The 18,854-nt window shown below is 46.0% G+C and overlaps 1 protein-coding gene across 1 annotated transcript in view; it reads right to left on the bottom strand.

The window, feature by feature from the left end:
* Positions 1–18,854, bottom strand: part of LOC103762424 (histone-lysine N-methyltransferase SETDB2) — a 49,281-nt gene that overhangs the window by 10,308 nt on the left and 20,119 nt on the right. The window contains exons 15-19 of the mRNA XM_029960926.1: positions 16,872–17,277; positions 11,165–11,302; positions 9,393–9,500; positions 8,507–8,640; positions 5,071–5,117 (exon numbers count right to left, since the gene is read on the bottom strand). Coding sequence (XP_029816786.1) covers positions 5,071–5,117; positions 8,507–8,640; positions 9,393–9,500; positions 11,165–11,302; positions 16,872–17,277 — 833 coding nt within the window. The remainder of the gene's footprint in view (positions 1–5,070; positions 5,118–8,506; positions 8,641–9,392; positions 9,501–11,164; positions 11,303–16,871; positions 17,278–18,854) is intronic.

Here is an 18,854-nt window from a genome sequence, read left to right as displayed (position 1 = left end):
CAGTGGGGTTATATGCTGCCTTCTGTATTTAAGTCCAGAACCTCTGGACGGCACTTTAGTAAGGTCTTTCCTGTTAGAAGTCATCCTGTCAAAAGGAATGAGGAGTCATTGTACAAGGAGGCTGTTGAAACAAGTTTGGGCTTTGGGTACTGATGCCGTACATTTGCATTTTTCACAGCATGAAAGGAAATCATAGTCTCTGACTTGATCCAAAATAAAGCTGCATGGCCTAATTTGTGTCCAGGAGACATAGGTGTAGATACAAAGTGTTCCTTGCATGACATCTTTGACATGTGATGGGATTTTCTAAACTCTCCCTGATATTTGCCATGAGGACACCTTATACAACAAGAGGAACACAGCCCAAAGAGTAGCCCAACCTCTCCCACCCTGCACAGCACCTGCTGCTCTCTGTCAGCCTTTACTCTGTCCACATCCAACATTTCCAGTTAAACAGATGTTGGAGCCTGTTTCCAAGCCCAAACTGCCCTCCCATGTGGAGCTGCCCTCTCCCTGTGTAGAGCTGCAAGGAGAGTTCTTGGCCCCTAAGGCATCTTATCTGCTTAATTAAACAGTAGAGCCCCGACAATTCAGCACAAGAACATTGTCTCAACAAAGAACAAGGGGATGTTCCTTGACCCTATTTTCTTGAAGCTACTGGGGAAAACAGGCCTGGAGAGGCAGCTTGTGCTCCCACACAGCCCAGTGCTGAGTTACTTCATCCAAGTTGGATCCTGAAAGTCAGAACTACCACGCAGCCAGAGCACTTCCACCCCAGCCTGTCTCCCTCACTGCCCTATGCAGACCTGCAAACACCTCAGCACAGGCATCCCCTGCCTGCTCAGATGGCCCAGACAGAGCACCTGCTACTTCAGCTGATTCACCAGCTGATTCCCCCAGCTATTCCAAGGGCCACGTGTGCATCTGAGAGCTGCTTACAAGCAAGAGACCTCTGGCTTGGGGAACAGCTACTCTATCAGACAGGTGGGAGAAGGTGATTTAGGAGGCAGGGCAGACACTGCCAACAGAATCCATTTAGCCCTCAGAGGGTCTCCAAATTAGGTGCCTCTGGAAGAACTCTAGGAGAAAACTCTGTTCTCAGGGAATACGTCATACATCGTATGTGCAACATTTGACAACACAAAGACATTAATGATATTAATGGAAGAAGTACCAGGGCGATTAAAAAGGATTTGAAGGTGCTGGGTCAATTAGTTAATGGGACAGGAGCACAGGTGGTGTTTGCCTCAGTTCCTGCAGTAGCAGGGATGAATGAGGAGAGGACTAGGAAAACTCATCTTATTGGTTTTTTTGACCATGGGGCAAATTCCGTGGTACCTAGTCTCCTCAAATCAGATGGGCTTCATCTATCTAGGAAGGGCAAAAGGACTCTAGGCCATAAGTTGGCAGGGCTGATCAGGAGGGCTTTAAACTAGGTTTGAAGGGGGAAGGGATTGAAACCAGGCTCTCCAGAGAGGAGCATAAGGGTGGAAAGCCTGAGTTAAGGGTGAAATCAGCAGCCCAGCTGAAGTGCATGTACACCAGTGCACACAGCATGGGTAACAAACAAGAGGAACTGGAAGCCATCGTGCAGCAGGAAAGCTGTGATGTAGTTGCCATCATGGAAATGTGGTGGGATGACTCACATGACTGGAGTGCTGCCATGGGTGGCTACAAGATCTTCAGAAGGGACAGACCAGGTAGGAGAGGTGGAGGGGTGGCTCTATATGTTAGAGAGTCTCTTGACTCTGGGAACTTGAAGTCAGTAACAACAAGGTTGAGTGCCTGTGGATCAGAACCAGGAGGAAGGCCAACAAGGCTGACATCCTGGTGGGAGTCTGTTCCAGACTGCCCAATCAGGATGATGAGGGTGATGAATTATTCTGCAAGCAGCTGGCAGATGCCTCAAAATCACCAGCCCTTTTTCTCATGGGTGACTTTAACCTGCTGGATGTCTGCTGGGAACTCCACATAGCAGAGAAGAGGCAGTCTAGGAGATTCCTTGAGTGAATAGAGGATAATTTCCTGCTCCAGCTGGTAAATGAGCCTACCAGGGATGGGGTCCTGCTAGACCTGCTGTTCACAGAGAGGGGCTGGTGGGAGATGTGGTGGTCGGAGGCCGTCTGGGGCACAGTGACCACGAAATAATAGAGTTTTCAATGCTCAGGGATGCAAGGAGGGCCATCAATAAAACCTCTACGCTGGACTTCCAGAGGGCAGATTTTGGCCTACTCAGAAGACTAGTTCAGAGTGTACCCTGGGAAACAACCCTTGAAAACAAGGGGGTCCAGTAGGGATGGACATGCTTCAAGAAGGAAGTCTTGAAAGCACAGGAGAAGGCTGTCCCAGTGTGCCAAAAGGCGAGCCGGCAGGGAAGATGACTGGTCTGGCTGAACAGGGAGATTTTGAAGGAAATTAGGGTAAAGAAGAGAGCCTACCGATTATGGAAAAAAGGGCTGGTTACTCAGGAAGAGTTTAGGAATATAGTTAGGTCATGTAGAAAGAAAATTAGAGAGACGAAGGCACAATTTGAACTCAATTTTGCCACTTCTGTGAAGGATAACAAGAAGTCCTTCTACAGATACATCAATAACAAGAGGGGCAAGGAAAACCTCCATTCTTTACTGGACATGGGTGGAAACATAGTTATCAAAGATGAGGAAAAGGCTGAGGTATTTAACACCTTCTTTACCTCAGTTTTCAACAGTAAGACAGGTTGTCCTGAGGACAGCTGGCTTCTGGAGCTTGTAGAAAGAGATAAGAATCTGAATAGTCCCCCTGTAATCCAGGAGGAAACAGTTAGTGACCTGCTGAGCCACTTGGATCCTCACAAGTCTGTGGGACCAGATGGGATCCACCCAAGGGTGATGAGGGAGCTGGCGGAAGAGCTTGCCAAGCCTCTCTCCATCATCTACCAACAGTCCTGGCTCACTGGGGAGGTCCCAGATGATTGGAAGTTGGTGAATGTCATGTCAATCCATAAAAAGGGCTGGAAGGAGGACCCGGGAAACTACAGGCCTGTCAGCCTGACCTCAATGCCTGGCAAGGTTATGGAGCAGATCATCCTAAGTGCAATCACACAGCACCTACAGGATGGACAAGGGATCAGACCCAGCCAGCACGGGTTTAGGAAGGGCAGGTCCTGTCTGAACAACCTGATCTCCTTTTATGATCAGGTGACCTGCCTGGTGGGTGAGGGGAAGGCTGTGGATGTGGTCTGTCTGGACTTCAGCAAAGCCTTTGACACCGTCCCCCACAGCATAGTCCTGAAAAAGCTGGCAGCCCACGGCTTGGACAGGGGCACTCTCTGCTGGGTTAGGAACTGGCTGGAGGGTTGGGCCCAGAAAGTGGTGGTGAACGGTGCTGCATCCAGTTGGCATCCGGTCACTAGGGGTGTCCCCCAGGGATCAGTGTTGGGCCCAGTCCTGTTTAATATCTTTATTGATGATTTAGATGAGGGGACTGAGTCTATCATCAGCAAATTTGCGGATGACACTAAGTCGATCAGCTGGAAGGCTGGAGGGCTCTGCAGAGGGACCTGGACAGGCTGGAGAGTTGGGATGATTCCAATGGGATGAGGTTCCACAAGGTCAAGTGCTGGGTCCTGCACTTTGGCCACAACAATCCCATGCAGTGCTACAGGCTGGGCACAGAGTGGCTGGAGAGCAGCCAGGCAGAAAGGGACCTGGGAGTTTGGATTGACAGGAAGCTGAACATGAGCCAGCAGTGTGCCCAGGTGGCCAAGAAAGCCAATGGCATCCTGGCCTGGATCAGGAACAGTGTGGCCAACAGGTCCAGGGAAGTGATTCTTCCCCTGGACTCAGCACTGGAGAGGCCACACCTGGAGTACTGTGTCCAGTTCTGGGCCCCTCAGTTCAGGAAGGACATTGAGGTCCTGGAGCAGGTCCAGAGAAGAGCAACAAGGCTGGTGAAGGGACTCGAGCACAAGTCCTATGAGGAGAGGCTGAGGGAACTGGGGTTGTTCAGCCTGGAGAAGAGTAGGGTCCTCACTCTCTACAACTCCCTGAAAGGAAGTTGTAACCAGGTGGGGGTTGGTCTCTTCTCCCAGACAGCCAATGGTAGGAGAAGAGGGCATGGTCTTAAGCTGTGCCAGGGGAGGTTTAGGTTGGATATTAGGAAGAAATTCTTTACAGAGGGGGTAATCAGGCATTGGAATGGGCTGCCCAGGGAGGTGGTGGATTCACCGTTCCTGGAGGTTTTTAAGAGTGCCATGGTCTAGTAATCATGGTGGTAGTGGATCAAGGGTTGGACTTGATGATCTCGGAGGTCCCTTCTAACCTGGCTGATTCTATGATTCTATGAATGCTCACAGTCCAACTGAGCTTCACTTCAGAGCAAAGGCCAGTCTAGGACCCACTTCACTTTGAGCAGGGTTGCATGCATTAGATTAATAAAGTCCAGCTTTGGCTGGTTAATTCAGTGAGATTTCCAATTACCTCTGAATCAGCAAGGATCAAGACTGCCAAATTAAGCTGCATTTCTGTAGCATAGGAAGCAATCCTTGAACAGGTTGTATAACCCTTTTGTTACACTGAAAAAGTTCTTTGGAATCCTTCAGAATGAAAGGCTCTATTTTAGAAAGTACTGCAGTGAATACAGAAGATGCAAAAGTGAATGTTTGAACATAACTACAGATAAAATCTCAAGGTGACCTCTTCCGTAACAGCCTCTCTTTGCTAATCAAGTGCAAACTTGTGTGTGGCTCTCCTGTCTCACGTGGACTTTACAAGCTGCCTGGGCCTACCTGCCGGAACAGAGTCAGAATAATTCCAAAAAGGATCAGGTCCATGGTGGTTTAAGTCAGTTTTGAGGGAGATTTAGGGAAAATTAAATTTAAACATTCTTCAATTAAATTTAAACATACTTCAAAAGACCTTCTTGATTTTTGTGCATCCATGTGGATCTCAACCAAACCACTCCTGCAAGATTGGAAATCCACCACTCAATATGAAGGTGGAGTAACATTTATTTTGTTCAAATGAATTACTGACTGCAGGATGCAAACTTTTTAGAACAAATGAAATCAATGAAGGTGTTAAAGAAACTCACCATAGTGACTGGTCCTATTGCTTGGGTCATGTTTTGGGCAGAACACTCTAAAATTTAAGTTCAATTTTAAGAAAAAGAGAAAAAGTATTAATAAATATGTAAACAGAGTTATGCTGACTGATTTTAACAGATATTTCCCCCTCTTTTCATTAAACATAAACTGAAAGACACTTAAAAAGAATTATCAGAATTTTTGTTCAGCATTACCCACCTAAGAAGGCACCTGCTATGAAGTCACAGGCCATGCACAAGCTTGTATCTCTACTTTTAGAGCCTCACTGGACTCTCAACACCGAAGCCTTGAATGACCAGTTCCATCAGCCCACTCTGCCTGGACCCACCCACTGTTCCAATCCCACGTCAGACACACTTCATCTGGTGTGGTGATCACTGTGTCAGAGGCAACTCTTATTGAAACAAGGTTAATGCTGCCAAGAGGTTAATTAATGAGGTTAACGCTGCAGAACTAACATTCTGCTCCCTCGCCCTGCACCATCACGCCAGGAACCTCTCCTGCCACACCTGCTCCCCAGCCAGCTTGAATTGACAAGCCCTGCTCCATGTGCCGGCAGAGCCGCACAGCACCACCACATACAGCACCAGTGACTTGCTTGGAGATCTGTTGGAATGTAAGTTCTTTATGACACAGTAGAGATAAGAAGAGATCTTAGCAAGAAGCCTTGGGATCTAAACAAAAGCAAGATAAGCAAGCACACTTGTAGACTGTGGTAAATCTCTTCGTGACTTTGTTTTGCCCCATCTATCATTGTAAATTGTGATAAAGAAATGCCTGCCTATCTGTTTGATGAGAAGCATCTCCCTGGGTTTCCTGGACCTTTAATCCCAGCTATGAATGGAATGTCTGTCCCTCCTTCCACAAACCCTATACATACCGAAAGTTTGAATTAATAAATGATTCAGTCTTGTACACGCAAACTGTATCCATGCAATAATTCAACTGTTACAGAGATCTCTGTGCCCCTCCCTTCCCACTGCCTGTGCTGACAAGGTGGTTCCCAAATCCTGAGGAAGTAGGGCACCCTGTTTGAGATCCAGTAGCTTAAAGCTGCTCAATCCATTCCTCAAAGGCTTTAGTAGTATGCAAGATGAGAATATTTTCACTGGTTCTAGGAGAGCAATGTGAATTCCTTCAAAGAGGCAAAATGCAACAAATATAACTGGAAATATTCCTTATCTTCTGGTTACAATAATGTGCAGAGAACACGAACCAGCTTTTATAATATGCCTTTCTTACAGAAGGATCCCAATTCACTTCTTAAGCAAAAATGCCTTATAAAGAGCATGATTTAGTTGAACTCTTCCTTACAAATCTATTTGCCAAGCCTACTGTTCAAGTCCTTGGAAGCAATTTTTAAAGGGAACTGCATTTACTAGGACATTTTCTAATTATTGTCACTCTTTTATTTTAACAAAAATAGAAGCAGTGCCCTTAGAAATGCAGTCCATTTCCTTGATGAGCCAGCTTTTCTGCATGAAATGTATTTTTATGCACAAAAAAATCAGATTTAAGTATGCCTAACAACTCAATCAGAAAGCGAAGTAATGGGGACACCTAATTTACAGCCTTGAATTTCCAATATTGCCCTCTGAAGACTGCTTTTATTTCTTTCCCTCCCTTCAATTCTAGTCTTTCCCAGTTAGAAACAACCCTCCTAAGCACAAGAATGTCTTATAAAGAACAGACAATATATTTTACTACTCAGGCCACTTTATTTGGAAGCAGTTTCCTACTATCATTTTTGCAAGACAACATAACAAATTTACTTATTTCCCCACCTGTACTCTTACTGGCCACTTCCACAGCACTGTATGCCTTCTCTTTTTGCTGCTGCTCTATTTGTTTTGATATGCTCATCATCACAACAATGGCAACTCAGAATTTAAAAACACCAGCTCCATCTCTCTCAAAGGAATTCTCTCCCTTGATGTGCTTTTTAGTATGTCATATTTCACCACGAAAAAGTGCAGGGGCTGTCAGTCCACATTCACTGTTTTTCAAGTCTACTCTCCAATAACTTCAGGCTAGCTACAATTTTTGCCATTGATACCATGCAAAAAATCTTTAGGTTCAAATCCTTGAAGTCTGCCTCATCATCTTTTTCTAATCCCTTTCCCATCCCTTCAATACAGGTTGCTATACTCTAGTTTCCCATATTATATCTATGTAGGACACACAACTAGTCTCACAGTGACATTTTTAAGGGTCTCTCTTCCAAACCTCCAAGCTCAAACAACCACCACATCAAACTATATATTCAACCTGCTTTACCAGTTTCTATCTAGACAGTTCCACTTATTTTTCAGCATCTTGAGAAGTTCAGTCTTCTTGAGCCCAAGTTATCCTTTCTAAAGATATATAATGAAAGCCATTTATTGTGATCATAGGAAGTTTCCATCTTCCCAGCTATACTCCTTCATGAGCTTGGCAGACTTCCAAAGACTTTACAAGCATAAACTAAACATACCATCTTCCCTATACAGCTGGGCTTACTGCCTTGCATTTTAGACTGACAGCCCTAGTGAAGCAGCCAAGAGTGCAAGTGTTTTGATACAAAAGGACCCATCTTCCACTGCTGCTAAGGACTGCAGTAGTCCATCGCTTTTTGAAACAAACAGTGATTAGATGATCCCTCAGACTAATCTAAGGCTAACCTGGCCTGTGATCTCTCTGGCTTTGCACAGAAACGAACATCAGGGGTTTTATGCACCTTAGACTTTACCACAACTCCAGCATTTCAAAAGGTCCCTGAAGTCCCAATTTCTCAACCGCTTCATGTGCATCCTCCAAACAACTTGTTCCGTTTGTTAATGGCAACGCAGGCAGCCCAAGGGCAGTGGACACGAGAACTAGCATGAGCAGGACAGAAACTTTACTTAGAATCCATTTAGTTGTGTTAATGCTAGTAGTGTACTTGAAATACAAGGTCCTTGGTGGGAATCAAAGTTCTCTGCTAGCATAGGGAGGGAAAATTACCAGAATTTGTCTAATGTGAACAGACCTAGAAGTACTATAGCCTACTCCGTGCTCAGACTGCATTTACTGGAGCTTCTGAACAAAAAAAAAATAGAGAATTTCCATGATATTAATAATAAAAATCTTGGTCCTTGAAGACTAGCAAGGTAGTCAGTAGGGACTGACTGCCTCAGTTTTGGCCTAGTGAACTTTCAGGTATGTTACAGGCTCAAACACTAAATAGATTCCCTCCCACTGCTGTGAAGTTTTCATGTGAAAGAAAAATGTTTCCCCCAGTGCTTGCAAACGGAGGATCAAGCATCACTTTAAGAGAGAAGAAAACACCTCCTTTTCTAAAAAAACGTTAAAACCCAGATGATTTTCAAGCCTCTCTTCCCGACACCACCATCACCACCACAAAAATGCTGACAGTGCTTAGTCAGAAATCACTTGGGCAAATACCGGTAGACTCCCTTCACTTGGTCGGTTTCTATGGCAGCGTCGTCGCAGAGCGCGCAGTAGTAGTGGTAGCTCCTGCGGCAGGCTCTCTCCTCACAGCCCACTGTGGCTCCTTTCTTGCGGCAGAAGTTGCACACCTAGAACAAGACGGGGTGTAGCACGTAAACGGCACAGGCGGCTGCTGAAAATCTTGCCACGTAAGGCAAATACCATCCTCCGCGGGAAAGTCCAATATTTCATTGCAAGTCACTTCTGTGTAATTCATTAGGCAAGCTCACTCCTGCAAACTCCCATCCTGGTCATAATTTCAGCCACCTTTTTGCTACCTTTACCTCTACTTTATACAGATACATTTGTAAGATGATGCAAACAGCCACGTGAGGGCACTGGGTAACTTCCCCAAATTACTTCAAGACCAATGGGTATTAGTGTTTGTATTTATGTTTTCTAGGATAACTTCATAATGGAAAGAGTTCCACTCAGGATGTAGGGGAGGAGAACAGCTGAAGACAAAGCCAATTACAAAAAAACCCTCATATAAATGACCTTTGTTCTGCTAAACACAGAAGGTGCTTCCCTTTCCACTTATGGATTACATGCTTTTGTTTCAGGCACTGGCTTAGTCCTTCATCAAAGTCTTAGGAAACTTTGACTAAGGACTTAGAGGCCAGAAACAAACAAACAAACACCTGCATTTTAATACAGAATGAACTAAATTTCACAGAATATAACGCCAGTGATTCTAACATCAAATCTGTAATTTTCCTAATCCTAGTAGATCAGAAGGACTAGGTATTTTTATGTATTTCTTTTAAAGCACAGAACAGGCCAGATAACCTTCAGTACTATGAGACTGGACTAACTGCAGATTCAGAAACAAACTCCTTACCAGCCGCTTTCCTCTCCTGAGCTCTTTCAACACCGATGCCACATCAAACCTTATATCCAGATTTTCTGGGTTATACTCTTCAGATTCCACGAATCCTGAGGAAAATAACTAAAGACAGAAGGGACAATATTAAGAAATAAGAGTGACTCAGTCACCAGTGCAGAAAAGAGACAAAGAGCACATCTTTTCTTCTTGCACTTGCCCTACCTAAGGAGGTTAATTTTCCTCTGGGTTTTTAATAGGTTTCACCTACGCTAAATAAGGAGCTGTGCTTAAATATTTTTGCAGTCAAAGGAAGCTCCTCTTCTACACAGGAGATTTCACATGACATGAAAGTGAACTAAGAAAAGATAATGAGGTAAGAAACTTATTAAGGAACATGAATAAAAAAAATGTGGAATTCCAGCCTGCCCAGAGTAAGGAGGAGAAGCCAACAGACATCCACACCTTGAACATCTTGTTATGTGCTCAGTTGTTCAGACTTACAGCTGGATGCAATATTTCTCTCTGATAAGATTTCCATACAGCCCAATGCTGACAAGAGTTGACTGCATGAAAAACATAGGAACATTGTACAAAGCCTGGGAGAAATCCACAAAAAATATATACATGTACACTTGGGCCACTTTAATTCCCACAGAACTGCTGAGCCATGACAATGAGTGAGGAAGGGGAAGTTCTTCACAACTATTTCCCAACAACTGTATATAGCTAATTCCAAACAAAGGCAAGCTACCCTTTCATCAACTGGCAGGCACAGTCTGTCTGCTCAGAAGGTGATAGCTAACTGCAAAAAACTCAAACAGAACAGATAAGTCTAAGGCAAAGAAATGAGTAGAGTTGCTGGCAAGAGAGAAAGAAGAAGGGAGAGAGAAAAGCGAGGAAGAAGTTTCAACACTGGAGCAACATTAAAGCCCTAATAAAACCTATTTCAAACAAAACATCCAAGTAACACTGTAAAAGAGGTATCAAATGTTTCTGAAATATTCTGTGACAAAAAGAACTAACCAACCAAAAAAGGTAGCTGAAAAATAAAGATGTACACATAAAAACTGTGAGAATAAGAAGGCTGGAACAGCAAAAGCCAGAAAACTATTCTAACAGCAGGCATTTCCTGCACTAAATGACCCTCAGCTATATTCTCCCTCTCCTGAAGGGAGAATACAGCATCTGCACTTGATTCTGCACACCAAGAACCGGTTCCATCAAGATTCCAGAATAAAGGGGAGGCATTCTGACAGCAAGAAAAGTAAATGCATTCTAGGATCACAGCACACTTCAAGCTTCACAGATATTTTTATAAAATAAATTTCTGATATTTTTACTTCTTATTTTAAATAAGGCACAGACTGGGAAGTTTTTTTACCTTCATGTATCAAGTGAATACTTTCCTGCAAAGGTTTCAGTGAGTACACAACTTCCTATGTGTAGATAAGAACTTCCTTCTTATCCAACTTAGTGTCTCGAGAAGACCTATTATTACTAGTAGACTGTATGTGTGCCTAGAATCACTGATCAGCTACAGACACACATGAAAACACCAAAAATCAACATGTCCAGCAGTGCAGCCATGGCCTCTCCCACTCCAAAATCCTGGCCAAGTTCTGATGCTTTCCATAGCTTTTCAATCTGATATAAACTTGCTGGTTTGAGTAACCAGCCTTTCAAATCAGATACCACTGTAAAGTCAAGAACAAAAAAGCAGTGGAAATTTCCCCCTTATCCCTTCTTCTCCACTGGTCTTAGGTACTGACCGACTAAAAGCCACTCACCAGACAATCCTGATGAGCTGCAATATCGCTCTCTTTGGCAACATACATTACAGAACCAGCCGCCCCTTCTGAACAAAATGCACATGTTCTTCTCACCATCTTCGCCATTATCCAGAAAGCACCTAGAGCAGGAAAAAACTGGGACAAAACACAAAGCAGTTGATGTAACCACCATACGCCAAGCAGGACACAGAAAAGCAGAGCTTGCTAGCACTTGTCCTCTAACTGCTCCTTCTCTTACATCTCCTGAACCTTGGTGTTTTGCTCCTCCAGCAACAACTACCAGTAGAATAGGCAAAGCCCACTCTTGGGACAGCAGTGGGATGGAAACCAGCTCGCAGGAGCTCCAACTGTTAGAGCAGGAGGAAAAGTGGTTTCTCTCTTCTTGGAAAGTCACTAACAAGTCATAAGGGACAACACAAGTTTTCAAGCTTGCTTGGTAATACCTGCCCCAACAACAGGACCCAAGGGCAGCCCAGCAAGTCACGCCCTAAGGAGTGAAACTCCTTCCACTTGGAGGAGGTCAATCACTCATAGCAATGCTTTTCTTAAGGTACTTCTGTCACATGTGGGTCTGCAAGTCAAGAGAGGAGAGAAAATCAACTGTCCCCAAACATCTACAGTGCATTCCAGGAGTTCACAGAAAACAAGGAAGAAACACTAATTCCTTACTGTAAGAAAGATGTAGCAAAGAAGCATGGAAGGGCCTGTAAGTAAAAGGGGGCAGAAGACAGAATCAGAAACGAGAGATTTGAACGTTCTCTCTCAAAGAGGTGAAGCGCTAACAGGAGTGACAGAATTTTCTCTATGCCCTGGGATTTGCTCCAGGCACACCTGTTCTCTTTTTCTGGCCATATCCACTCTAGTCTTAATTGTTGTTCTTCACACAGTCTCTCTTTTCCTCCAGCAGCTGCAAAACTTTGAGGCCATCTACTTATTTCACAAAAACAGTCTACATGCATCTGGATGAGCCTTCACACATATCCCCCATCAGTAGTTTAGAGCACCACACCACAACATCAGTAGCAGAAGTTTTACTTTGCGTTTTTTTGTGCAAGTCCACCGCAGAAATCTTCAACAACTTCCCACTCCTACTAAGTGTGATACTCCACTGCTCTTTGCTGGAGACGCCACCTCTGACAGCACAAACTCCTGTATGACAAGGGGAAGAAAAGTCTGCATTTACTTTCAAGAAATAAGAAGATCTGAAGTTAAATTATTCTAGTGAGGGAAAGGTAGTAAGGTCCAAGTACAAAATCTCACAGTCCACCAAATCTTGCAACTTTTATCTGGCTTTCAACAAACTGTTTTCATTAGTTCCCATCTCCCTTGCATAAAACAGACTGGGTAGTCCCAAGTGAGAATTGCACCAGAGCAGAAGGAGATTTTTTATATGTTTTCTCCCCTCTAGCTCATGCTACTGAGAATTTACTTCATCACAACAAGCCACTTTACCTTCACAGACATCTAGGGGGGGATTTCCCCTCCATCCTTCTACCTCTTGTAAGCAAGGCAGGATAGGGACTGATTTCCAATATCCATCTATACAGTGACCATCACAACAGTCTCAGAACTTCAGCATTAAATAAATATGATAGAAACAAACAGAAATATATAGAAATATTAGAAACAGAATAGAAAACAGACAGAAAGAAATTTAAAAGGAGAATGAACTGGAGTTTGAATGGTCTAGAATGCAAGAAAAGTTCTCTGTGGCAAGCTAATACCTGGAACTGATGCGGATACATAGGCCCTGCTCAGGCCCAGTCAGAGGAACCAGCTCTAGGAACTTAGTGAGGAAGAGGCTAAAGATGGAGTCTACAGACCTGGTGTTCTTACAGACTCAGGAGAGATCACTCATCAAATAATATCACAGGCAAAACAGACTCAACTTGGGGATATTAACTGAATTTATTACTAATAAAATCAGAGCAGGATAATGAGAAATAAAATAAATCTTAAAAACACCTTCCCCCCTCCCCTCCCTCCTTCCCAAGCTCTACCTCCTCCCCCAGTGGCACAGGGAGATGGGGAACTGGGGTTACAGTCAGTTCATCACATGTTTCTGCCACTGCTAAGGGAGAGAAGTCTTTCTCCTGCTCCAACATGGGATCCCTTCCACAGGAGACAGTCCTCCATAAACTTCTCCAGCGTGAGTCCATCCCACGGGCGACAGTTCTCCACAAACAGTTGCAATGTGGGTCACTCTTCCATGGGGTGCAGTCCTTTGGGCACAATCTGCTCCAGCGTGGCTCTCCCCCAGGATCACAAGTCCTACACCAGGAAACTTGCTCCAGTGTGGGCTCCTCTCTCCAAGGGTCTGCAAGTCCCTGCAAGGGGCCTGCTTCAGCATGGGTTTCCCACGGGTTCACAGCCTTCTTTTCAGGCATCCACCTGCTCCAGTGTGGGTCTCCTCCAGGGACTGCAGGTGATTCTCTGCATCCCCGTGGTCCTCCATGGGCTGCAGGGACACAGCTGCTTCACCATGTTCTGCACCGGGGGCTGCAGGGGAATCTCTGCTCTGGTGTCTGGAGCACCTCCCCCTCCTTCTCCACTGAGCTTGGTGTCTGCAGAGTTTTCTGCTGTCCTCTCATACACACACACACACACACACACACACACACACATATAGTTTTCTACTATATCCTCTATAATATTCTTACTCCACTCTTCTCTGACCACAATTACATCTGCCCGATAATTTTTTCCCCTTCTTAAATATGTTATCACAGAGGCATCACTATCACTCCTGACTGCCTCAGCCTTGGCCAGTGGCAGGTCCATCCTGGAGTTGGTTGGCATTGTCTCTGTCTGATATGGGGGAAGTTTCTGGCAGCTTCTCACAGAAGAAACCGCCCCCCGCTACCAAACTCTGGCCACGCAAACCCATGACACGCCCACAGGAGCCTTGCTTCAGTTCCTTCCTCTTCCCTAGCTTTCTGCTATGGAGTACTGCCCAGAATAGGACATGTAGCTAAACAGGGCAATGGATTTGGCTGAGTGCTCCCATGCAAGAAGGGGGAGGCTAAAGGCAGGGTTCCAGTTTCACAATTTAATTACATTTCACCCAAACAATGTCTTGCTTTTGCAGGGCTTAAGTTAGCTGCTCACAGATTCCAGTGGAACCCCAAGATCTGTCCAAAAAGGCAGGAAATCCTTGTTCCTTAGTCTGCTCTTCCACTCACACTCATGACAGCAAAATTCTTATTTCTCCTACTGTGTCTTGTTCAAGTTGAGGAATCTGTTCCTTGTCCAGAAGCTGGTCTGCATCTTTGATCAGCTCCGTCACTTCTCAATCCCTTCTCTACTCTTGCTTGCTCCAAGAGGAGCAAGCCATCTTCAAAAGGGTGGGCTACCATTTACAGTACAAAGTCACAAAGTCACTCTGTATCCTTTTCTTAATAATTGTTAATATTCCAATCACATTTTAGACTGCTTCTGAGCAAAGAGCTGACACTTTCATGAAACTATTGCTGGAAGCTCAAAGCAGTGAAGCAAATGCAAAGCTCAACACGCGATGAGGTCCACAGTGATGAGAGCAGACAGATGGAGGGCTGGTAGTTTGTGCTGCCAAGCATCAGGGACGAATGCGAGGAGGGGTGGGAGCCACATGGTCTCGTTCTTCCACTTGCTTACCAAGACTGCTACCAACTACACCTCCTGAGTACTCCATGCAATGCGACCACAAAGAATGGAACACTGGACGACAGTCCCAGCCACAGCACGTTGTACAGTAATGGTGAATAAGGTATAAAAGTACCCCAATTCATACCAAACTGGGAACACGAGAATTTGACATGGAAGTTGTAGAGACAGATCAAAAGGTTTGTCCTCCTCACCCTCCCCAGAAGGGATACCTTTCAGTGAGACTTGTGTACTTGGCTACATGAAGTCACAGAATCACACGATCAATTAGGTTGGAAAAGACCTCTGAGATCACTGAGTCCAACCTATGACCAACCACCACCTTGTCAACTAGACCATGGCACTGAGTGCTATGTCCAGTCTTTTCTTAATCACCTCCAAGGATGATGACTCCACCACCTCCCTGGGCAGCATATTCTATTATCTAATCTCTCTTTCTGTGAAGAAATTCTTCCTGATGTCCAACCTAAATCTCCCTATGTTTTCACCCAGAACATTAAGTTGTGATTGCAACTGTGTTGTTAGTGTTTTATAGAGCTATTCTTCAATAACACGCATATATCTCGGACAATTCAAAAGAACCTCATATATTACATTTAATAAGCCACACTCTTCGTGAACCCGACTGGCTCCTTTGAATGTGACCAGACCTACAGTTAATTGACTATTCCTGCACCCAATATCAGGCCTAGAATTGTGGTTTTGCAACAACTACGTACTACAGTTCCCCAGATCTCTTTCTGAAGTGGTATCAGATAGTGCAGAGGACATCAGCATTACAGTTACTACTCTGACACATCATATCCCACTTATCAACGTTGGATTTTCATCTCCTGATTTATAGTCAATCCCTTGCTGTCACAAAGTCCTTCTGCAACCCTCCGTTTCCACTTTTATTGTCACAGGAGCAGGCTGTGGGAACCCAAGGGGACCAATTCACCCAAATGAGTTGGAGGCCCTTCCACTGCCCTCCAGTCAGAAGACAGAGATGCAGCTGAGAGAAAGGAACAGTCACACCTGGCTGCTTCCCCTGTACCTGTGCCATTTCCTCGAAGTAAGCCTGTTGGGGTTGGTTTTGCTTTTGCAATTGTGACAAAAGGTAAGATACTGGGAAAGGAAACAGAAAGTAAAAGAGGACAAGGACATTGTTGGCAAGAGCACACTTGTGCCACTTCCAAATACATCCTGCTGAAACATCACCAGTTTGCCTAAGTATTTCCTCTCCAGACCCAATTCTGAAAGCATCCTTGCACGTAAATACACGCATTTTACACGGGAGAAAACTAAGGCACAGAATGTCACGTGGCATATCCATAGAGGGGAAAGGAAAAGAACCCAAGTGTCCTGACTTCCAGCACGCCAAAGAAACCCACCGCCCCAGCTCCAGCTCCGCTCTCCTCTTCCCCGCAGCGCAGCGAAGAGGTGGATCTACGGAAGCAGGAAGACAGAAGGAAATGACATATCAGCTCCCCCACACTCACCGTGCCCCCCGTTTCCGCTTCGTGGGGAAAGAAGCCCAGCTGGAGATGGAAGTTAGGGTTAGGGATGGGATGGGATGGCTGGGCACGACCCACACGCGTCACCCCCCATTCCCCCCAAAATCATTACAGCACAAACACACCCAGCCTTTACGAGGAGCAAAACCGAGCAAATCTGCCCTTCTGAACACCTTTCACTTGTGGTCACCTCGTTCCAAACCCCTGCCATGGGCAGGGACACCTTCCACTAGACCGGGCTGCTCAGAGCTCCATTCAACCTAGGTCTTGAACACTTCCAGGGATGGGCACCCACAGCTTCTCTGGGCAACCCGTGACAGGGCCTCACCGCCCTCACAACGAAGTGTTTTTTCCCGATACTCACCCTAAACCTGGTGTCGCCCCGCGGCCCCCCCGGCCCGGCTCAGCGCGAGCCCCGGCAGGGCCCACTCCTTGGCACTGCGGGGACGGAGGGGGGGTGACCACCGCTCAGCAGGCGCCGAGTCTCGCGCACTCCCTCCCCTCCCCTCCCCTCGCCTCCCTCCCTCCCGCTCCGGCCCCCCCCGCGTGCCCGCGGTGGCACTTACCGCCGCGCCGCCCGCGCCCGGCTCGCGCACGCTGCGCTCCGACCGCCCCTCCCTCGCCCCAACGCTTCCCGCGCGGAAGTGGTGAGCCCAGCCGGGGCCGGAGCATGCGCGGGTGGCGCGCCGTCGATGCTTGCCCGGAGCACCCCCCTCCTCCCGGCACTGATTGGCTCCGGCCCCCGGGGCGGGGCCGGAGGGGAAGGCGCGCGCCGCCGCGCCGTCAGTCACGTGATGGGGTGGGGACGCCCGGGCTCCTCCCCGCCCTTTCGTGCGGGCCGCGGTCCGGGACCGGGAACACGGGGTCGATAGTCGCCCCCGGCGCTCCCGGGGCGCCGCCGGGCAGCCGCTTCCCGAGGGCTTTCCCCATGGGAAAGGCGACACCCCCATGCTGCCATCGGCCCCCCGTTCACTTTGCACAGAATCACAGAATCAATTAGGTTGGAAAAGACCTCTGAGATACCGAGTCCAACCCATGACCGAATGCCGCCATGACAACCAGGCTGCTGGGAAAATCTTTATTTGTAACAAATAGTGTTATACGGGGAAAAAAACCCCTTCCTTAAGAAAGGATGTTCTTTGATGTTTGATCTTTGTAACCTTCAAGACTAATGAACAAGAAGGAAGATTCAATCCATGAAAGAGATGGCAGCCAACGAGCAATGATGTCAAGGTGTTAGAAAAACAAATTGAAGTTCAGGGCATGACATGCTTCAGTGATTGCAGACCTGGGAGAGAAGGTTAACATAGTTTGGGAAGAAGGATTTACCACTGAAAACAGACAGGAAGAATGCAGAATTTACAGGCCACAAGGACATTTGGCAGAACTCATGAGATAAGAAAGAAACTCATAAAACCAACTCCATAATTGTGCTGCAGTCAGCTCCAAGTGGGTAAAAGGCAATTCTGGCAGGGGGGATCAGAGAGTACTGATCCAGGAAACCCACTGACTGAAAAGAAAGGAGAAACTGAGCATGCAACTAATTAGCATGAGAAGAGAGAGAATCATTAATTGATAGAAGATACAATATGAATACTGGAACAATGTCACTTGTAGCCAGTGAACACTGATTCCTTTGTTTGCTAAAGTGTATACATAGTTAAAAATTTTGATTATCGGGGTATGTGTGTCAGGAGGAGCAATTCCCCCACGCACCTCGAGCCAAAGATAAAGTAATGCCTGCTCAGCTTTCTAATACTGAAATTACAGTGTTACGAGAGTTTTATTTTCCCGACATTTTCAGTGACAATTTCTGGTGATTCAGATGGAACCCTGCATCCAATGCTTGACAGATTCACAGGATCGAGAGGACTCCAGTGTGCCCCAGAGGTTTTTCAGGGAGATCCTCTGGTCCCCTGATCTATTGAGTTCAAGGCATGGCCCCTGGGATTTATTACGGTGTTACTGGGGGGGAGGGGGGCTGGAAAGTCTCGCTGGATTAAGGTAAAGGGAACTTGGAAACTAGGTTTTGGGCTAGTTTGTGCATAATTATGGGGACATCCAGAGTGCCAGCCCTACGGAAGGTTAAAAAGTGTGAGCAGGTTTTGCACACCCCTCAGGGTTAAAAGTGTGAGTGGCTGTTGCACATCACTCTCAAAAGGAAATGAAATTGTGTTTTATTATATTCTATGAAGGGTTCTGGTCAAACATCAAAAGGGGGGCCTTTGGAGAAATCACACCTAGGATGTATTTTGAAACAGTGGAGGGAGGTGGGAGGTGCAACAGGAGGCTCTCTCTCCAGAAAAAAAGTTAATTGAATACTGTAATAATTGGTGGCCTTTGTACTCTTTGGATGATGGTGAAAAATGGCCAAAGAATAGAACTTTAAGTTACAATACAATGAAAATACCTTGTGAGCACTGATGCATATGGGCTTGGGAACTGGGGCACCAACCATACAATTAACACATGAATAGCAGGTGGTTCTTCCAAAACTCATTTATCAAGGAACAAAGCAAGTTGTGGGTACTAGTCTCATGGTGACCTTT

Source organism: Manacus vitellinus, unplaced genomic scaffold (genome assembly GCF_001715985.3).
Source record: "Manacus vitellinus isolate BGI_N305 unplaced genomic scaffold, ASM171598v3 scaffold_2_pilon, whole genome shotgun sequence".
Taxonomy (NCBI): domain Eukaryota; kingdom Metazoa; phylum Chordata; class Aves; order Passeriformes; family Pipridae; genus Manacus; species Manacus vitellinus.
Note: the sequence above shows the minus strand (reverse complement) of the source record. Positions and strands in the feature narration are given on the sequence as shown.